This window comes from Phyllosticta citriasiana (assembly GCF_038021145.1).
Source record: "Phyllosticta citriasiana strain CBS 120426 chromosome Unknown IWZ02scaffold_7, whole genome shotgun sequence".
Classification (NCBI taxonomy): domain Eukaryota; kingdom Fungi; phylum Ascomycota; class Dothideomycetes; order Botryosphaeriales; family Phyllostictaceae; genus Phyllosticta; species Phyllosticta citriasiana.
In genome coordinates, this window is record NW_027117284.1 from 1,951,200 (window position 1) to 1,971,667 (window position 20,468).

Genomic DNA, 20,468 nt, shown 5'->3' on the forward strand with positions numbered 1-20,468 from the left:
TTGGCTACAGGCCAAGACGCGCCGGCTCTAGTTGCTTCGTCGACGTCGTGGCGCTTCAAGCTCGCTCCTAGATGTGCTCACAGCCTTCGTAGACCGCAAGACTGCTGCGTCCAGCTCCGCCGCAGCAAGAAGATTCCCCCGGCGACAAGCAGCCCTTTGCCCACCCTGTGATCAAGACCATAGTCCTGGAGCCTTGTAACTTCTCTTTCCTCGCACAGTTGATGTTGAATGCAGGAGAGAAGATTTCGGGTACAGAAAACCTAGCCGTTAAGAGCCACAACAAGCACGTGCTGGGCGGGTGCAGACGTAGCGGAAGGGCTAGATGAGCGGTCTGATGGTACAGCTCTCGGAGACTCCCACACATCCAGGCGGAGAAACAGCCAAACGAGGTGATATTGCTGCCTCAAGTAGCGTACAATGAGGTCGCAACCCAGCAATCGCTGCACCTCTACGACTCGAACCACGAAGCCGCAGCCCATACACCAGCGAGGCCGAGCAAGGCCGAGACGCCGACGGCCTGCTTGCTCCAACCGCCGTCTTGCTTGACACGGGCAGGACCCTCAAACTTCTTGATCCGCTGCGGCTCCACTCGGATCTCCTCGCTGAGACCCGCAGCCGTGTACGCAGGCGCTGGAGCCTCCGACTCGTTGGCAGCCCTCCTCTTCGCCTCTTCAATCACCCGACTGAGGTACTCCAGCTCTTCTTGCAGCTTGGTCTCGTTACGCCCCACGCCTTCCATCTCGACGTTCTGGACGTTGCCGAAAAAGTCCATGACCAGTCTCTCCCTGGCCGCCTGCTCGCCGCCGGGGAACAAGTCGTACCGAACGCCCGGGTGGCTATGGATTTTGGCCTCGTCGTACGAGTCGAACAGGTCGCCCATGGTCAGCTTGGACGACGTGTCCTGCACCTGCGTCTCGAGGAATTCGAGATTGTAGTACGTGTAGCGGTCGATGACGGCAACGCCAACGTCGTTGTCGGCGTGGTGCGAGTAGGACGATTGGTCGATTTCGGAGGATCCCGTGGCGATGATGTTTGGGCTGTAGAATTTGCTGTACATGGTGTTCGCTTGGCAGGTGTCGATCATGAAAAGCATCTCGTGGTAGCTGAGAGGAGCAAAGTTAGCTTTTGCCGAAGCTCAGGGAGCGTAGAAAGCAAGACGAACCGCTTCTTCTCCCACATCTGCTCAAACGCATCTGCAAGGTCAAACGCGCTGATTTCCTCGGCGTCCTGGAACTTGAGGAATTCGTTTCCGCCATGGCCCGTCATGTACACCAAGATGTTGCTTCTCTCGTCTGTCAACAACCGCTTGCTCCGCGGCATATCCTCGCCCACGCGATCTGTCATGAGGCGGATAAAGTTCTCCACCGTGACCTCATAGCCCCTGTAGTCCACCTCAATGTTGTCGCCGTAAAGATCGAGCGCCCGGTCTGCGTTGTTGTAAACGGTCCCCGGGAATGCATTGCGCGGGTTGCACGCCATATCGTCGGGCAGCATTAGGATGATTTGCGAGTCGGGGATCCCGAGGCGCTTGACGGACCGGTAGAGCGAGAGCACGTTTGCAAGATGGCGGTAGTTGAACCAGAAGCGCGATGTCGACACCAAAACGGCCCAGTTGGATGTGTGTTCGGCAGATGCGAGTAAGACGAGGGCGACGAGAAGGCATGGCGATAGCAGGAGGTTGACCATTGTGGCGGTTCACTGCTGCGAGAGGACAGCAAGTGTGGTTGTTGAATAGATGTCAACCTACCTTGAGGAGGTTTGATGATTTAGCGTGGCTGGTCCCGCGTCTGCAGCACCCGGAGCTTGGAATGTTAATTCGTCAGCAGGGATCGCGCTGTGACATGTCGGAGGAACATCGATTACTTCAGACCTTCAGCCCTTCGCTTCCTCGCTGCGCTTCGATAAATTCCCTAAAGAGGAAATTTCAGTCCGCTTAGGTCCACACCCTTAGATACTTTCATAACAAAGTGATCTATGGAGTGAGAGGGAAAGCTCTGCTAGACTCGCACCGTGGCTCCCCCTTAACTCTCTAGCATCAGGGCTAAAATCATGACATGAGCGATTTATAACCAATTTGCTCACCACCATGTGGTCGCTCACGCCTACCTATGGACATGTCAGACAGGGAACATCAGATGATCCACAAATACCTCAGGCCATGCCATGCATGCATCAGCTGTGAGTGAGCCACCAGGCAGCGTGCGTGGCGGAGCGAAAAGTGATTATATCAATTTTCCATTATCCCCACCATCCCACAACATCCATTTTGAGAGTGTGATGCGACGCTCTCTCCATTACATCACCGTTGAGCCACCACCAGCTTCAGTTCCTGCATACTGAGAGACATCCCCAGTTCAAACCAATGCCGTCCATTGTCTACAATGTGTTTACATGAAAGGAAGGAGAAATAATCAACTGCCCCACCATGCCAAAATTACATCGCTTGCAAATTTTCCAAGGCCACGGTCGTCCAGTCGGTTTTCAACGCATGCTGTTGTTCTTCGGCATGTAGTTTGGAAATCCATTCCACGTCTGGCGTCGACCATTCTCTTCGCGGTCACCAATGTCCAAACCGTCCATCTGGAAATCCAGGCCTCCTCCGGAAAGATCGCCTCCCCCGTCCAACGATGTGCCGAATGCAAAAGTGTCGCCCCAGGATATGTTGGGCCCACCGAGCATCATCTTTGCACAGTAGTTGTCGGTCATGCGCATCATGTCATCGGGACAGCTCGAGTTGTGTGCAGTCGTAGAAGGAAAGCCTGAGGATTCGTTGGTAGGTGACGTCTGCGTCGACGTTGGTTGCGTTGCAGGAGCAAATCCTTGGATAGGATTGTCGATCAAGTACTGTTGGACGTTCCCGAGCATTCCAAGGTCCTCGAGAGTGTCACCTCTGTCAAAGTTATTGCCGACATTGACAATGCCGTGCGCCTTCTTGAAAAGCTCCAACCACTCCGGATTGTCCGCCGCCGTCTGCTCCCAGCCATCGTCTTCATCGTAAATGATCCTTCGGGCTTCCCGTTGCAACATGTTGTCGGTCGGCTTAATGCCACGAGACATTTGCACCTTGGTATACCTCCCAAGGCGAACGGTGAGGATTTCCCACGCGGTGGCGCTCATGGAACCGGCCGGTGGCAGGTTGTTGGATGGCAGGCTTGTCGTCGGTCCGATGCCCTCTTGTTGCAAGATGCTAGCCCATGCGTACTCTTGGTCGGGCTGGAAAAATCCTGCATTCGCCACAGTCTCGTATCGGCTGGCCCCAGGATCTGGAACAGCTGAGAAGTGCCATGCCAGAGAGGCCGGTTCGGACGCTTTGAATGGGTTTGGAGTCTTGGACTCGCTCCCAATCAGATACGGTGGCATGGCGTTAGTGACAAGAAGGGCGACTTGAGGGTCAAATCCACGACATCCTTTCCAGTCCTTCATCTGAGCTCCGTTGCGGAATTCCTTGGCGAGATGATCAACTCGGTCTTGCCAGGTGTCAAAGGTCTTCCGGCAGAATCCGCACCTGTTCCGCGTCAGCCAACGTCAGAATTGCCTTGTTGGAGTTCTCACCGAGAGCGAATGTAGGTCGTCTCCGATTTCCAACTCTCCATCAGCTCGTTGAGCTTGCAGTCATGCATGAGGCGCATGTGTTGACGCAGGTGGTCCTTTCTGTAAAAGGTGCGTTGTTCCGGGCTCTTCTCCTCACAGACTGTCCAGTTGTGGTTCTCCAGATGTTCTTTGGACGGATCAATCTCTGCGCAAAAGACGCACCTGCGCTGACCTGACGCAGTGCAGGTGATGATGGGTCCCAGTGGGGCACAAATCCATTTCTCCAGGCTCAAGTGCAGACTCTTCTCGTGTCTCGACCAGTCGTATTTGCTCTTGAAGGAATCCGTGCAAAAGGTGCATTCTACGCCAGTCAGCCACGACCAAATTGAAATATGTTGCTCGACGTACGAAACACTCTACGTCCATCATCGCCAGGTTTCTGGGATTTGAAATTTTGGTGGCGACGGCGGCGACGCTCCTTTCGGATGCCGTTGGGGCCGAAAGATCCAAAAGATCCCCACGATTGACGAGAGTTGCCCGAGTCAAACGAGAACATGGAGCCAAATGAGTCGTCTTGGCTGGAGAGGGCCGAGTTGACCGAAGTGATTTCGAAGCTTGCAGACGAAGGCGCCCGACGAGATTGAGGCCCGGAGCTGGCACTGGATCCATGACGACTGGTTTGAGTCGAAGAGTTGTTGTCCAAAGGTGGAGTGTGCTGCCTCACGGCCTGCGCAATGGCAGTCAGTGGAGCCGGTTCGTTTTCAGGTGGAGATATTTTCCATCGCTCCATCGGGTTCAAATCTTTCCAGCTTTGGTTGGGCAGGTTGGGAATGTCAATGGCGCTGCTGGGGCCGAGTCTATCAGTGTCGAGTCGCCTGGGCATGTGCTTCTTTCTCCGCCGTGCATTGGCAAACCAGTTGTTCATCTGAGTCTCGGACAGGCCAGTCTTTTGTCTTAACTCGTCTTTTTCCTGCTCCGTGGGATAAGGGTGGTCACTGTGGGTGACAATCCACTCTGTCAGGGCCCTGATGGCAGACTTGGAGAATCTGACTCCGCTCTTCCGTTGGGCGCGGTCCTCATGGGTCTTGATGCCCGTCAGGACCTTGGTTCCAGTCAGAGTCCCGAACTCCTGAAGATTTGGTAAGCAACCGGTCGGTGGTCCATTGAGTACGCAATCATACCTGCTGCTTGTCCTCGGCAACGACGTGTAGAGTGTCGACGACATTTCTAGGCCGACGCTCCTGTGTCGGCTTGTTGAAGCTACAAGTTCGGAACAAGGCATTGCAAGGACTGCAGCTAGGAGGGTTTCAGCGCAGTCATAAAAAGATTCCCTCTCCCTCGGAACACACACCCAGTCTGACCCTCGAAGGTCATGAAGCAATCGAACTGTCGGACGCGGCAATAATCGCATGGCTGCTCAGGCTTGGAGTATCCAAGAATGGAGTTGGAAAAGTTGATGGTCCAGTCATTGTTCAAATCGCCGTCGGTGGCAAGCTCCCGGGTGGCCAGAGAAGTATCGGCAAGATCGACTAGACCAGTTCCCACGCACAAACAACTGGAAAAGGTTAACAAACCGGCATGAGCCAGGCGAGCCCGAGGATGGTCGGGAATGGCGTGGAACGCGGGTTTTCCAGGGCCGACTTTTCCTGGGGGGCTGACGATGCTGTGGAATTCCTGATGTGCAGAAGCTGGGACTTGAGGCTACAGCCAATCATGGTAAAGATTGGTCTTGTGGTGATGAAACGGGCAAGAAAAGCAGCGTTCCTGACAAGGCCCCGGGATGCTCAGGCGCGCAGGTGGAAATTGACTGGAAAGCTGAAGACTTACCCATCATCGTGAGGGTGAAGCACACACGTGCCGAATGGGGAGGGCTGAGATTGAGAGTTGGCGTGGGCGTGGTGGGCGTGGTTGTCAGAATTATTGAGGGCGGGAGCGTCAGGCATGGCAGCCTCGCCAAAGTCGAACAGGCTGTCCATTTGCTGGATTTGCTGCTGGCGAAGCACAAGCTCAGGGTCCAGGTGGTCCATTGTGGACAAAGGGCGCGAGATGTCAGTCTCAGTTGTCAAAGAAGACCGGTTGAGACGAGAAGGTGAGTGTCATGTCAGTGGGCAGGTCTACAGACGAGAGTTGAGGGCGCCGGCCAGTCATTGTGCCCAATCGGGAAGGCGTAGGGCGCGTCCGACATGGCAGGCGCGCAGGCGAGAAACCCACCGATATCGGCCCGTCTGCCGCTCCCTTCACCGCTCCTGTCCCGTCCGACTCGTCTCCGCCAGCCTTTAAAGTCACCGTCGCCCTGCGAAGTCGGCCACGCCACCATACTCACCCTCACCCTCACCCCGCGTTAGGTAGTCTTCCCCTGCGCTACCGGCGCCGCCTCGTCCACGCCGAACCTCCATCAGCATTACTCTTAACCAACCCATTGGTCCAATCCATGTCCGCTCTCGACCCACGGCCGACAGCGTACAGCATCATCAACCCACAAAACTCCATGGGGCATGAGACCGGTGAGAACTCTCTACTAAACAAAAGAGCTGGATCATGTTTGATGCAACAGCGGAAGTACCTGCCTATTCTGGCTTTGCAGGCAATGAACCCACAGTCCAGAAGTAAGCTCACCATGCATGTGAAAGACGCATCCACGGCAAAACCTGTCCAGTGCCGGGTTTGACAAAGCAAAACACGCTTCCCTTGGACAACGACGGAGCAGCCGTTACACAAGACTACCAGGCGCCTGCAACCCTTCCGCCTTGCCTGTCCACGGCTTACCTTCATCCATATATTCGTGCGCCTCGTCCTTCTCAATCACATCAAAGAGCGGCTTCGCGCTGAAGTACCCAGCAATCCTCGACCCAATGGTCGACCACGTCAACCGCGCCTCCTCATCGCCAATCTTGACCGTCTGGATGCCCCTCCCAGCCGCCGCCGCATCCGCCAGCAGCTGAACACGCGCGCACTTCTCCATGGCGATAAACCACCACACGGCCTCCTCAATGGTGCCGCCCACGGTCAAAAGCCCATGGTTTCCCAGCAGCGCGCACTTCTTCTGGCCCAGCGTCGCCGCGATGTGCTTGCCCTCTTCGGTCGCCATGACGACGCCGCCGAAGTTGGAGTAGACGACGTGGTCGTTGTAAAAGGCGCACGAGTCTTGCGTCAGCATGTCGAGCGGCACCTGCAGCGCGCAGAGGGCGCGGCCGTGGATGCTGTGGCTGTGCGCCGCGGCTACGACGTCGGGCCGCGCGCGGTGGATGGCGCCGTGGATGGCAAAGGCCGCCGTGTTGAGCAGCTGGTGCGGCGACGGCGACGCCAGGATGCTGCCCGTCGCCGATATGTGCAGCAGCGACGACGACGTGATTTGGCTGAAGGCGACGCCAAACGGGTTCACCCAGAACGTCTCGGGGTCGACGGGGTCCTGTGTCGGCATCGTAAGCCGCAACATCCTTAATTCGTCGTTGCTGACCACATAGTCCCTCTGGTACTCACCCTGACAGTAATATGCCCCGCGACCCCCTCGTCGAAGCCCTGCCGTCCAAATATGCGAAACGCCGCTGCCAGCCGCTGCTTGAGGTACGCGCGCTCAACATACTTATCCTCGAACACCAGCGGCCGTGGCACGCCCTTAGCCTGCTGCTCGTTGAGCTGCTGGTACGATGGCTTTTGTTCTCCTTCTTCGGCACGGCCCTCGTACGGACGCGCCACTGCGGCGTCACTGCTTACACCGTCGTCGTTGTCCTTATCTTTGTGCGCGTCTTCCCTGCTGCTCGCATTCTTCGGCGCATTCTTGGGGCGCAGAGTCGTTGTGTGCGTGTTGCTAGCGTCGACATCAACGACGTCGACCACTGCCGAGGGTGGGGGTGGGGGCGGGGGCGCCATGATGTGTGTGTGTGGTTCTTTGCGTCGACGGCTGGAAGGCTGAGTGGAGAGCAGTGAGCCTGCGCTGGAAGCTATGGAGCTAACGATGCGCAAGTGAGAAAGAGGTCAAGGTGAGTGTTAAACAATAGCTCGAGTGTCGTTGTCTCGAAAAGAAAAGGTGGGTAAGCGGAGACGGACGGCATGCGGTGCAATCGGCTATCAAGCAGCCATGCATCTATATATCTGCCTGTATCGATTGGTCGACGGCTACGTACAGGCGACTCGTAGCCATGGTAGCTAGGTAGCTACCTAGGCACCTATCAACCTTTTAAGCTGTCAACCTAGGTACCTATCAAGACCACTCTCTCCTCAAACAACCCAGATAATCGGTTCAACGGGCACGAAAGAAACTGTTCATCTCGCAGAGAGCCGTTCCGCCCGCTCGCGCGCCCCCGTCGTTGACAAGACGAAGCTTGAACAGAGAGTTCCTCTCAATGCTTGTTCCGCGACAGCCCAGTGACCTGGACTGAAGCTTGGCGGCGCGGGGCGGATACGGTAGGTAGGTAGGTAGGTAGGTAACCGACGGGAAGAGGGGCAGGGCATGACAGGGCAGGGCAAGCCTCACCAAACAGATCCGGATGAGGTACAGAGACGACCAACGGCGGGGCGGGGAGAGGGCGGGAGTGCGGTGCACTGTACAGTAGGGATGAAGGATGAAGGATAATATGGGTAGAGTAGACAGGTGACTGAGAGCCAAGGTTCCTATGGTGACGCACGCCCTACAGACAAAGCTGAGATAGAGGATGAGAGGTTGATTGATTGATTGATTGATCGACATGTCTATGTGCATTTGTGAAGTTTCTCCGCCTCGCTTTCAGACAGGGCACAAATTGTGGGAGCGGGTGGTTCGGTTTGTTTGACTAGGTACGGTAGGTGCGTGAGGTACTACGGGTCAGTCAGTCCATCAACACAAAAATATACCAGAAAACCCGCCCGCCCCTCACCTTCTCTCTTTCATTCTTACCATACACTCCGTCGGTGTCGGCCAGAAATAATCGTACTCAGCTTCCTTCGTACTGTAATAAAGACAGGGTTCGGCGTCGCCGGCACCTCACGCCTAGGATCCCTTTAGCAATTTTGACAAGGCATGGATGGATCCCGGTTCCCGGGACGGGACGACGGACGTCGTGCCGTGGTGAAGATTGGATTGGTTACCGCGGCGGCGTGGGGCGTGTAGGAAGGTAGGTTGCTGATCTGTCTGTGTTGAGGAGGACGATGCTGAGGAGCGAGGAGGATGCATCTGGCTTGGATTGGATTGAATTGGATGGGGCTAGCTAGTTGAGTGCGAGGAGGGTTGGTTTAAAGGCTTAGTAGCGTAAGCAGATTGCCCGTGGCGTAGAGAGTTGCTTTCGCATTTTCTATAAAAGTAATCAAGATGCTTTCTTTCTTGATTGACTACTACCTATTCGCCGATGTCGGGATAGCTAGTCCTCCGTCTTCTCCTCTTCTCGCGTCGTTAACCTTGACATTAGCAGGCAAGGGGGGCAAATCTTCTGACGTGGAGCCTGAATGAAGAAAATGATTGATCAGGAATCTGGCTCGTGTCTGCAATAGTAGGTGGTTCATGTCTCGACGCATCAGTCCATCAGATTGAAGAATCGAGGCTTGAGTTATGTGTGTAGAAATGGAAGAAAAATGAGAGCGCCACCATGCAAGTCATGAATCGTTCGGTCTTTCGTTCGTCATGTCGACTCGACCATCGTCAGTCGTGAAGCCGGCGCGCTTGTTCGTCTGGTACCTCCGCCATAGTGCAAGCCGAATCTACGTCTTGATGCGCCAACCGTCCTGAGCACATCTCACTCCTCTTCGATCAAGATCCTCAGCGATAGTATTGCCGTTCGTCGTATGGAAGCGCATAGGGGCCGCGCGCTCCACCAGGAGGCGTCGGCGCAACAGGAGGTCTGCGCGGCATGGCGATAGCGGCACCGGCGCCGTGATAATTGGGCGGCTCTCTGCGGCGCATACCACCAGGACGGGGTGGCGGCGGCGGCGCAGGAGTATGGTCTCTGACGGAGCGGTGATTCTTCTTGACGCTCGGGGCCTTGCCGAGCCTGCCGCCCTCGAAGCCTTGGTCAGCGTAGCCGGCGACGGCGAACGGGGGCCGGGCGACCCTCGAGTCGCGGTCCGGCGGGAGGCCCAGCTCGACGAGGCCGTAAAAGTAGTCGAGCACCTCGGGGTAGCGCAGCACCGAGAGCCGCCAGTCGTTGTCGATGCCGCGCTTGAGCTCTGCGTTTGCCTCGGCGATTTGCGCGCGCAGCGTGTTGAGTGCCGTCGGGTGCAGCGGCGGCGACCCGTGGTATTGCACGTAGATGGAATAGAAGGGCAGCGACGAGAGGTAGGCGTTGTGCGCCGTCTTGCGACGCGAGCTGAGCCGTTCAAACGCTTGGAGAATGTGCGTGCGCGAGTGGTTGACGACCCAGTCTCTGCGCTACTCGTTAGCTCGCAGTGAAAATTGAAGAGATAAAAAATACCGTATTTCTTCCAAGCGCTTTTCCATGGACCTCTGCTCTGCCTGGCGCACCGCCAGCTCAAGGCGCTCGGCCTCGCAGGAGCATTCTTGACCGCGCACGGCTGGCTTGTTGCAAATGCAGCAATTTGGCGCCGACTCGGGATCCATAACATAGGAGAGCATGGTGGAAGGGGAACAGGCAGGGAAGACGAAGAGGGGCTCAAGTAACAGTAGGCCAGCGCCTACGTGGCGGGCTGATGTTGGGGTTGGCGACAGGCGAGTTGAGCAGGCGATGGCCGGTCATTGTCGAGATTGCGGGATAAGCAGCAAACGGCTCTCTCAGTCGACGAGGAGCATGCACGTCAGGCGTGGACGGCAGATGTTGGTCAGCCTCATGGAGCAACGAGGTGGGAGAAGTCGATGTCAAATGTCGGTGCGTACCAGGCTCAGGCGGGTCACATGTTGTGTGGCCTTACAGTTCGCCCGCACGTTCTTCCTGTTCGACGCCTTGCAAATTTGTTCCTTTTTCAGCCAACTCCTTTGCCCAAAATCAATGGTATTCGACCATTCAAATGCTCCGAACGAATCATCGGTGTCGGACAAGTTCCAGAAACACCATCAAACAGTGTTTGGCTGATCTACAGGGCGACGACGGATTAACCAGGTCAAGACAAAGCGGGGCTTGTGTGTTTGGACAATGGAGCTGCAGTCACCAGACGTTGTGGTCGGGCTACCTAGCGCGTAGTGCGTACGCCAAATTGAGGCGCAAACAGCAAGCAGAAACAACAGCTGCTCTGATGACGGCGTGGCGTGAGAGGTTTTTCCCATTGCTCGGTCAACTCGGGCGACTATTTTGAGATGGTTGCACGTACCACCAACGCATCCAACATGGACAAGAATATCTAGATACGGTATTCCCATAGCAGCATCCAGAGACAATTTTATCTCGACATCAGATCGATGCAAACAGCGACGGACCCACAGTGAACAAAGAGGGTCTCATAGTGGAGACTAGGAGCTGGGGACAAGGAACGGGCCGGCCTGGTGCTATGGGTGGAGAAGTACAGCAAGGTAGATGACGCGGGAATGGAAGCATGCATGTCGGTCTCGGACGTCCCACTCTCCCGTCGGCGGCGAATGGACCGGATCGCGAGAGAGGGCGGCCCGTCGAGGAGGAGGATTAATTGATGTTGAGAGGCAGGAAAGTCTTAGGGAGAGGACTCGAGCGACCGTTGTGGACCCTTGAAAGCCGAGGGACAGATTGCGTCACGGTCAAGGTTAGCGCAATTGAAAAATGTCGTAGGTACCGGTAGCCAAAACTAAACCTTCGACTCGGCCACTTCTCTACCTTTTGCCGGTGATCTCTAACAACTCCCCCCTCGCATCACTCACTCCTTGTGCAGTCTGACTACCAGGTAATCTTTTCCAGTCCATCGCTACCTACCTACCTACCCACCCACCCACCTGTCCATCGGCACCTCCGCCGTATTTCCGAAACGCCGGAGCTCTTGAATTTGCCCCTGCGCCAAGATTTCAACCTCTTAGCTGTTGAATCTTGGATGCTCTCTGCAAATACCCGCCAGCAAGACGTCGAGTAGTCCCTTGTCCCATCGTCCATCTTCATCCCGGAACTTGACCATGCCTCGTTCTCCCGCCGTCATCATCATTGCTAGGTATGTCTTGCACCAGTCGTCTCGGCGCGCTCAACATGTCTAACCGTTGATCCGCCACGCTGTAGACACGGCGCGCGCCTCGACGCCGCCGACAAGACCTGGCACCTCACATCTCCGACACCTTACGACCCGCCTCTGACATATGGTGGATGGTCACAATCGCGAGCTTTAGGAACCCGCATAGCCAGCATTCTCGATGCGCGGCAAGAAGCCGACGAGGAATATGGAGGCCACAGCCGATCACACAGTCTGGATAGAAATATTGCCGAATCTGGTCCTAGCAGCAAGAAGAAGCCTCGCAAGCACAAGGTCGTGGTTCACAGCTCGCCTTTCATCCGCTGCGTTCAGACTTCGGTGGCCATTTGCTCCGGCATTGCTCAGTTCCAAAAAGGCTCCTCAAATGCCCCGAGTCCCAATCTCTCTCGGAGCAACTCCCCGCATCGGAGGCGCGCTACACTGGCGACGGCAAATGGCCGCAACTCTCCCGACCCAAAATTGATACCAGAGGCTGAGGACAATCCGACGCGCAACGTTCTCGGCAAGGCTCTCTTGAAAAAGGAAATCGAGAAAACCACGTTGAGGATAGATGCGTTCTTGGGAGAATGGCTTTCGCCCGACTACTACGAGTCAATTACACCCCCGCCTCCTTCGAACATGATGGTCGCGTCAGCCAAGGCCGATCTTCTTCGGCGCAGCGACTTTGTGGACTTTCGCCCCAATTCTCGGAGCGGAAACTTTCCTGGCGGCTGGGGCTCAGAGGCATCAAATCATGGACGTGGAGGATCACTCTCGGCACTGGGCAGCCTCGCTCAAGCTCTCCCGCTCCGTGACCGTGCTGGCAGTCAAGACAGCGCTTCCAGCCACACGAGCCGCAAGCGCGCAGCGCCGATTCCAGCTCCCAGCAAATTGGACAAGGGTACATACAGTGCCCCAATTCCTTCGTACGCCATCTCCCCTGCCGAGCCGATCCCTCGAGGATATGTCGCACATGCCCGGGATGCCTGCGTCGACATTGATTATCAGTGGGACAGTATGCGGGAGCCGCAGGAATGGGGTGATGGTGGTGAATTACCCGAAGAGTGGAGCTCCATGCACAAGCGGTTCCGCCGTGGCCTGACCAAGATGGTGGAATGGTACAAGACACACGGCGCCGCTGGACACCCGGAAGATGCGGTGGTCGAGACTCACGACGAGCATGAAGAAGAAGAGGACGAAGAACTAGTTCTGGTTTTGGTCACTCATGGCGCTGGATGTAATGCTTTGATTGGCGCTCTTACTAACCAGCCCGTTCTTCTGGATGTTGGCATGGCATCTCTCACAATGGCTGTGCGAAAGGATGCGCCAGAGCAGGGCGATTCAATGTCGCCGACCACTCAAAACTTTCCGCCTCTGGGGCGGCAAATCTCAGGCGGCCAGGCGCGGTTGTCGGATGAGTATGACATGGTGCTTGTTGCCTCTGCCGAGCACCTGCGCATGGGAGCAGATCCAGCCAGATTAGGACCAATGCCCGCTCCACAAGCCATGTCTCAATTTGGAGACAGACGCTACTCGGTCAATGCCGTTGGTGGCGATGGCGTTGGAGAGCCGGCTCGAAGGACCAGCTCCTCTCTTGGAAGCATCCGCCGCAACTCAACCATCCATAATCTGACGAGAAGCTACACCCCGAGCCCTGGTCGTAGCACGCCCGAAAGTCCAACGTTTGCACCTTCGAGTGGTCTTTGGAGCAAACGCATCAAACAAGACGACTCGGCATCGACGGGCACAAACACGCCCAACACGGACTATTCGCTGAATGACCAAGATAGAAAGACCAAAGAGAACGACAAGATCAAAGAGCAAGAAAAGGTGGAGGAGAAAGAATCTAATGAAATGGCCGAAGCAGTAGATGATGTCAAGGAACTGCCGCCCAAGATTGGTCGCTCCATGTCGCAGCACGGCCTCTGGGGTAGTCTCCCGACGGGTGCTCGCAATGAGCGCGTCCCGGGGCCTAAGCGGCGCTGGACGATTGACCAAAGGGAGGGGTAGATTGGTTCTTTTGATATTTCCATTGAGTTGCATGACTGCATGAATAGAGCGCCGGCGTTGGGGCAGTTGACCTGTATTTGAGCATTCGTGGTGTGTGTGTTTATAAGAGAAAGAGATGTAGAAAGGAACTTGATTCAAACAACGTGTGGTCGGAGCGTGGCTGACACGCGATTGGCGAAAATCCCAGCGACGCCGTTGGACAAGGAACAGCCAGGGGCAAACGTCACCGCCGTCGACCACCCAACGGCCAGACTCTGCACGCAGACCGGACCCAACATGAAAGGGCCAAAACCATCTGCCAGTGTCCTCCTCAGCCCTTTGCGTCCCCAAGCTCCCCTTGATGCTCAGCCACCTCTGCAGCTCTCGCCCAATCATGGCCGCTCCATTCGCTCCACCGCTGTGGCCTCAGCTGCCCCAGCCAAGGCCGCCCGTGTCCGTATCCTGGCCTGGCTCTGTGCTGGTCAGACAACAGTCCATCTCCTACCCCTGCATCTCTCTACTTCTCCCCTAGCTTCCTCCCAAATCCTCTTTTGCTCTTGAAAAATGTCCGTTGAAAACCCCACCGCCGAAGATGTCATTACCTACTCCAGCGGCGCCCACGATGCTCCTCCGGATCTGCGCTTTGTGCACTACAACGACGTGTACCACGTCGAGCCCTCGTCGGCCGAGCCCGTTGGAGGCATTGCCAGGTTCCAGTCGCTCATGAACCACTACCGGGATGATGCCAAGTTCAAAGGCCAACCGGACCTGATCACCTTCTTCTCGGGCGATGCTTTCAACCCCAGCTTGGAGAGCTCCGTCACAAAGGGCTCGCACATGGTCCCAATTCTCAATGGGATAGGTACCGACATTGCATGCATTGGGGTACAAGTCTAGCAAATCTTTTTGCACTTTGGCGGTGCTGACACCTTCGCAGAACCACGACCTCGACTTTGGCATCCGCCAGTACCGCCACCTCACAGGCCAGTGCAAGTTCCCCTGGCTGCTCGCAAACGTGCTCGACCCGGACCTAGGAGAAGGCGAATCGCTTGCCAACGCCCCAAAGACTGCCATCCTCACGAGCTCAAACGGAATAAAGATCGGCGTCATTGGCCTCGGAGAGAAGGAGTGGCTGGACACCATCAACTCGCTTCCGCCGAACCTGATTTACAAATCGGCCACGCAGACTGCAAAGGAGCTTGTGCCGGGGCTGCGGGAGCAAGGCTGCGAGATCATCGTCGCCGTCACGCACCAGCGGGAACCCAACGACAACAAACTGGCCAAGCAGACCGGGGGGCTGATTGACATAATCCTCGGCGGCCACGACCATTACTATTCGCACTCGCTGATTGACGGCACCCATGTGCTGCGCTCCGGCAGCGACTTCAAGCAGCTCAGTTACCTCGAGGCATGGCGCAAGACGGACGGCAGCGGCAAGTGGGACTTTAACATTGTGCGGCGCGACGTTGTCTCGTCGATTGCCGAGGACAAGCCCACCATCAAGGTCGTCGAGGGTCTGACGGTGAAGCTCAAGGCCAAGTTGGACAAGCCGATTGGGTACACTGCGGCGCCGCTGGATGCGCGTTTCACCACAGTCCGCACGCAAGAGTCAAACATTGGAAACTTTGTCTGTGATCTGATGCGCTATACATATTCTGGTGACTGCGCCATCATGGCTGCGGGGACGATTCGAGGAGACCAAATCTACGCCCCAGGTGTTTTACGGCTGAAGGATATCATGAACTGGTAGGCATCCTCCTCTCTCTATAGGCTTCATTGTGCTCCAGCTAACACATGTCAGCTTCCCCTTTGAAGACCCCGTCGTCGTAATCAAGGTGACCGGCTCCGCCATAGCAGGCGCCCTGGAAAACTCCGTCTCCAAATACCCAGCCCTCGAAGGCCGCTTCCCGCAAGTCTCCAACATCGAATTCACATTCAACCCATCCAAGCCGGCTGGTTCACGCGTGTCGGCCATCTCAATTGCACACGCGCCGCTGGACCCAGAGCGCGAGTATACACTCGTAACGCGGGGATACATGGCACGCGGCAAAGACGGTTACGACGACCTGCTGATCGAAGCCGAGGGCGGACGCGCCAAAGAAATCGTCAGCGAGGAAAACGGCATCCTCATCTCGATGATGCTGCGCCAGTACTTCATGTCGCTCAAGGTGCTGGGGCGGTGGAAGCAGTGGGGCCCGTCCATGGGGCGGCATTGGTCGGGCGTCCAGCAGCGCATCTCCAACCACCATCCGCACCTCGAGCCGCAGCGGCCCAGCGCCAAGGCCGTCGAGCGCCTGCTTGCTGGCGCCAACGGTGGCGTCAAGAAGAAGGGCTCGGGTGACGATGCCGATGGCAGACGCACGCCGCTCGGCACGCGCCCCGAGGGCGCCGAGACGCCCCTGGCCGAGAGCGAGACGGACGAGACAGGCACGGAAGACGACGACGAAGAAGACACGGACGTCGAGGTTGCTGCCAACACCAACGGCCACCCCACTACCTCTCCCTCTCCCTCTCTCCCCCATCAACATCGCCGCCCGCGCACCAACAGCGCCAAAGCCGAGCACGAAGCCGCCGCCGTCCAGCAGCGCGAGCGCGAGCTCTCCATCATGCGGCGCGTCATGCGCAAGTGGTGGCGGCTGACGGGGCTGCCCGGGCACCCGAAGCTGTGTGACGATTTGCGCGAGGGCGAGTTCACGGTGAATTGGACCAAGGCTATTGCGCCGCGGTTGGAGGGGAGGATCAGGATGGTTGAGGGTGAGTAAGGTGGAGGTGAGGATTGGAATTGGTGGGTGTTGGATAAAAACCTGACGGGTCTGGCTTGTTGCGTTTGGCGCGCTTTGATTTGCTGTGGTGTGGTGTGTGTGGGTGCCGTGCCGTGCCTTGTCTTGCTTTGCCTATGGATACCAAAGACAGAGACAGTTTCTATGAGTATGAGTAGAAATAGATGATGCATTATCATGGTATGTTGTTGACCGCGGAGATGTTCTTCCCCTTTGGTTTTCTTGTTCATCGTCATCATTGCTATCCTCTCGGTCAAGTTTAATGTCTACAGACTCTACAGAAACAAAATGTACAGAAGTCACAGACGATGTGCCTGCCTGTAAAGAATGTGGTTCATAGAGAAAAACTGTTTTCTCATGTAGCCTGTGCATTCGGTTCATCAAATATTGGGTCAGGAAAGATCAGGAGTTCTTGAGTTGACCAGCGCAGGAGGTCGACTTCAAATTGGAGAAGACGGACAGATTAGCCCCAAGATTCATTGGCATGCAGAGGAACTAGTACATGTCGAATACTCCACCGTGATTTACAAAGAAGTGATACTCTTCTGTTCCGCCCAGCCCACGAGTTGATGACGGCATTCAATTCCCCTGATCTACCTCCCCCTCCCTCCCCCGCCGAAAGATCAAAACCTACAATTCGCCATGCGCAACGCGCTGCACGACGATTCCCGTCGCCGCGCCACCACCGTTGCAAATGGCCGCAGCACCGTACTGGCCGACCTCGAGCTGATGCAGCAGCGTGACCAGAATGCGAGCACCGGAGCTACCGATGGCGTGGCCCAGGGCAATGGCGCCGCCGCGGGGATTGACATTGTCGAGACCCATGCCGAGTATCTTCGCGTTGGCTTTGATGACGGCGGCAAATGCCTCGTTGAATTCCCAGACGGCGATGTCTTTGGCGGCGAGGCCGGCGCGCTCGAGCAGGATGGGGACGACTTTGGCGGGCGCGACGGGGAAGTCGACCGGGTCGACGGCGGCGTCAGCGTACGAGACGATGCGCGCGAGGACGCGCGAGTCGGCGCCGTGGGTCTGCGCGATGGCCTTGGAGCCCAGCACCAGGGCGCTGGCACCGTCGTTGAACGAGCTGCTGTTGGCCGCCGTCACGGTGCCCGTGCCGTCGCGCAGAAAGGCTGGCTTAAGCGTCTTGACCTTGTCCAGCTTGAGGCGGTTGTAGCCCTCGTCCTCGGAGACGGTCATGTCGCCCTTCTTACCCGGCACCGTGACGGGCACGACTTCGTCTTTGAAGTGGCCTGCGGCCCAGGCCGCCTGCGCCCGCTGGTACGACAGGATGGCGAACTCGTCCTGCTCCTCGCGCGAGATCTTGTGCTTCTTGACCGTGTTCTCCGCGCAGTTGCCCATGTGGATCTGGTTGTAGACGTCCCAGAGCCCGTCGCTGATAAGCCCGTCAGCCAGCTTTTGCTCGCCAAACGGCGGCTGCTGCGACGCTCGCGCCATGTAGTACGGCACGCGGCTCATGTTCTCCATCCCGCCGGCCACGATGGCGTCGGCTTGTCCCAGGGCAATGTCCTGCGCGGCGATCGTCACGGCTTTCAGTCCTGACGCGCACACCTTGTTGATGGTCGTGGCTTCGCAGGACGTCGGCAGGCCGGCGAAGATGGCGGCTTGTCGAGCCGGCGACTGGCCTGCTCCAGCTTGCAGTACCTGACCCATGTAGACCGTCTTGATGGATGAAGGTGGTACGGTGGATTTGGACAGGGCGGAGCTGATGGCCGTGGCCCCTAGTTTGGGAGCGGGAACAGTGGTAAAGGCGCCATTGAACTGCAGCGATGTTGGATTGAGTATTCAAGTCAATTGGGGCGTAGACTTACCACGCCAGTCGGTGTCCGCGAGCCGCTGAGGATGTAGGCATCGCCAACCTCGCGCTGTGGACGTGGGCCCGTGGTGCTGAAGAGCCGGCTGCCTGCGGGAGCGATGTGGGCCTTTTGCTGGGCAAGGCGGCGCAGGGGGGCGGATTGAGCGCAACGAAGGGTCGAGGAGGTCGACATGATGCAAAGCTTCAGGGACCTGTGGAATTGCAGTAGCAGGGGAGGTGGAGGTGCAAGAGTTTGGATGGCGTCGTGTCAAGGGCCGTGACATGGGGAAAATGACGAAAGCGGGGGATCAGCAGCCGCCGTCCGTCAGCCGAAGCTTTCTTTTGAGCCTCGGGCCGCGCGGGTCGGCCGTCCGGAGCCGGTCCGTGTCCAGGGAGACCTGGAGACTTTTGCACCACCTTTTTCTCCTCCACTTCTCCATCATCTTCACACCCTCGACGTCGCCGGTAATTGCCACCGACTTCAGGGAAAGCCTGCTGATCGCGGTCCTCATCCATCATGGCATTGCGACACACTGCACGCGCCGCGAAGGCCAACTTGCCCTCAATCGTAATAGACTGCCCATGAGCGCGATGCTATCAACCTGCGGGACAGTGGACGGTAAGCCTCTGAAACTTGTCTTCTCGCTGTACCTGTCGCTATGCGCCTTCTCTTTTCCGCTCCACCCTCTCAATACATCTCTGGTCATGAGAATGTCCCCTAGCCTCGTCTCCCGCGTGGGATGTTGTGTCGATTGCGAATACTTCCTGGTCGAAAAATAACCCCGTCTAGAGCGACCATGGTCACACGAAGTCGTCGAACAAGTCCTGCTGGGATACCTAGATAAGGCGGTGGCTGGAAGCTTATAGGCACTCAGCGCGATCCTACGCCTTGACACGGCCGCGGGGTTTTTTCTCCAGAGCTATTCCTCGAAAGATTGTTTGCAGAAACTATAGGTTCGCAGCAACTATGTCCTGCCCCGCACTCCAGTCTGTTGGAATCGTCGTGAGAACTTAAGACAGATCGAGCCTGGTCCACTCCTTCTGCACGACTGCACCTCGCACCTCAATGCAAGCCATGGATCCAACGCAGCTGCCTTTGCCTCTGGAGCAACGGCCTTCAAAGCGGCGCAGAGAAAACGACCCCAGCCTTTGTTTCTGGTGAGAACGGACCTTCGAAGCCCGCAAGCTGAAATTGTGTCGGATAAGTCTATCCGCGGTCCTTGCCAGCCCCTGGACCGGCGCAAAGTGGCAGAGCCGAGTTGACTTTGAGCTTCCCAACGGAGACTAATCTACTTCACCCGATGAACAAATCTCGCTCGTATTGCAAGTACATTTAATATCTACAGTTTATGTGCTCAGTCTTGGCTGTTGATATGCCACATTCACCGAATATTGCGCAACCAGCTACGAGCGACCAACGAGATTTTTCGAAAATTTTCAGACTGCCGGCAAAACAGCGCAAAGCGGAAACAAGCATATCTTGCACAACCAGATGCTCAACCATCATCCAATTTCATTTGCGGCATTGTGTTTTGACCCAGATTCAACTACCTCTCGGAGGATACGAAGTCCAAATTAGGAAAGTACTCATTGGCAGAACGCCACGTCCGGCGTCCATCTCGCCCTGCAGAAGGCTCATCAAGGTTCTCGGTTCTTTCCTAGATACGAGTCGACGTTTCGCCACAGCCGCGCTTCGGCATGCAGCTTTTGGCAGCTGCGTCAGGGACGCCGTCGGCTTAGACTGCGTGCCAAGCAAGCTTGTCTGCCAACGCGAGCGATTCGATGGCAAAGAGACCATACCAAGACCCTTAGTACGAGCATGGCTTATGCACATGGCAGTAAGGAAATAGACGGAGGGCGGGACACCCCTGCGCGCGAGGCTTGATATGGCAACTCTCAAGTTTTGGTCCGACAATGCCCACGGGCTAGGCGAGGACCGTTATCGAAGCGCCCATGGTCCCTCGATCCATCTCTCATGGACAGACAGTCCTCTGATCCTCTCGAAATCGGGGCCAGCAAGTGCCCGGAGCGCAGATGATCGATTCGGTCACTCCCCGCAACGGCGCTCCCTCGCGTGACTCGGGCGTGGATCTCCAAAAACGTGCGTGCGGCACGCTAACCCCAGCAGTGCTTATCTGGCCTCGCCTGTCGCTCGTGCAGACATCGTCAGCGGCTGATAGCCTCATCCGACGGGAACCCCTGCGGTGCGACTCCACCTCGAACACTGCGTCTCGCGCCAACAGCATGCATTCTGCACCAATCGCCGCCCGCCGCCGAGTTTTTCTTATCACCAAACTCAGTAGTCGGCT

The 20,468-nt window shown here is 56.8% G+C and overlaps 7 protein-coding genes across 7 annotated transcripts; 2 read left to right on the forward strand and 5 right to left on the reverse strand.

Moving 5' to 3' along the window:
- Positions 1-309: 309 nt before the first annotated feature.
- IWZ02DRAFT_285612 (peptidase C13 family-domain-containing protein) lies at positions 310-2,084 on the reverse strand. Its single transcript, XM_066763705.1, has 3 exons — positions 1,871-2,084; positions 1,163-1,787; positions 310-1,103 (listed from the first exon to the last, which is right to left on the reverse strand). The coding sequence occupies exons 2-3, from the start codon at positions 1,684-1,686 to the stop codon at positions 449-451; spliced, it is 1,179 nt and encodes a 392-aa protein (XP_066622675.1). The 5' UTR covers positions 1,687-1,787; positions 1,871-2,084; the 3' UTR covers positions 310-448.
- Positions 2,085-2,853: 769 nt separating this feature from the next.
- On the reverse strand, positions 2,854-5,004 carry IWZ02DRAFT_349276 (uncharacterized protein; the record flags this gene model as incomplete). Its single annotated transcript, XM_066764238.1, has 5 exons — positions 2,854-3,505; positions 3,553-3,892; positions 3,940-4,660; positions 4,713-4,827; positions 4,877-5,004. Coding segments are annotated over 5 exons (1,956 nt in total), but the record flags the coding sequence as incomplete, so codon positions are not given.
- A 1,237-nt stretch (positions 5,005-6,241) lies between these two features.
- IWZ02DRAFT_470019 (class II aldolase/adducin N-terminal) lies at positions 6,242-7,307 on the reverse strand (the record flags this gene model as incomplete). The annotated part of the gene is made up of 3 exons (XM_066768767.1): positions 6,242-6,940; positions 7,012-7,152; positions 7,248-7,307. The coding sequence occupies 3 exons, from the start codon at positions 7,305-7,307 to the stop codon at positions 6,242-6,244; spliced, it is 900 nt and encodes a 299-aa protein (XP_066622677.1).
- Positions 7,308-9,442: 2,135 nt separating this feature from the next.
- On the reverse strand, positions 9,443-10,048 carry IWZ02DRAFT_354495 (uncharacterized protein; the record flags this gene model as incomplete). The annotated part of the gene is made up of 2 exons (XM_066764276.1): positions 9,443-9,863; positions 9,912-10,048. Coding segments are annotated over 2 exons (558 nt in total), but the record flags the coding sequence as incomplete, so codon positions are not given.
- A 990-nt stretch (positions 10,049-11,038) lies between these two features.
- On the forward strand, positions 11,039-13,795 carry IWZ02DRAFT_285997 (uncharacterized protein). The gene is made up of 2 exons (XM_066763708.1): positions 11,039-11,562; positions 11,628-13,795. The coding sequence occupies exons 1-2, from the start codon at positions 11,528-11,530 to the stop codon at positions 13,585-13,587; spliced, it is 1,995 nt and encodes a 664-aa protein (XP_066622679.1). The 5' UTR covers positions 11,039-11,527; the 3' UTR covers positions 13,588-13,795.
- A 1-nt stretch (position 13,796) lies between these two features.
- Positions 13,797-16,394, forward strand: IWZ02DRAFT_285629 (5'-nucleotidase). The gene is made up of 3 exons (XM_066763706.1): positions 13,797-14,451; positions 14,504-15,312; positions 15,368-16,394. Exons 1-3 carry the CDS (start codon positions 14,131-14,133, stop codon positions 16,326-16,328), a joined length of 2,091 nt encoding a protein of 696 aa, XP_066622680.1. The 5' UTR covers positions 13,797-14,130; the 3' UTR covers positions 16,329-16,394.
- Positions 16,395-16,548: 154 nt separating this feature from the next.
- Positions 16,549-18,450, reverse strand: IWZ02DRAFT_499900 (Thiolase, N-terminal domain-containing protein). The gene is made up of 2 exons (XM_066770241.1): positions 18,176-18,450; positions 16,549-18,125 (listed from the first exon to the last, which is right to left on the reverse strand). The coding sequence occupies exons 1-2, from the start codon at positions 18,350-18,352 to the stop codon at positions 16,977-16,979; spliced, it is 1,326 nt and encodes a 441-aa protein (XP_066622681.1). The 5' UTR covers positions 18,353-18,450; the 3' UTR covers positions 16,549-16,976.
- Between the last annotated feature and the right edge of the window lie 2,018 nt (positions 18,451-20,468).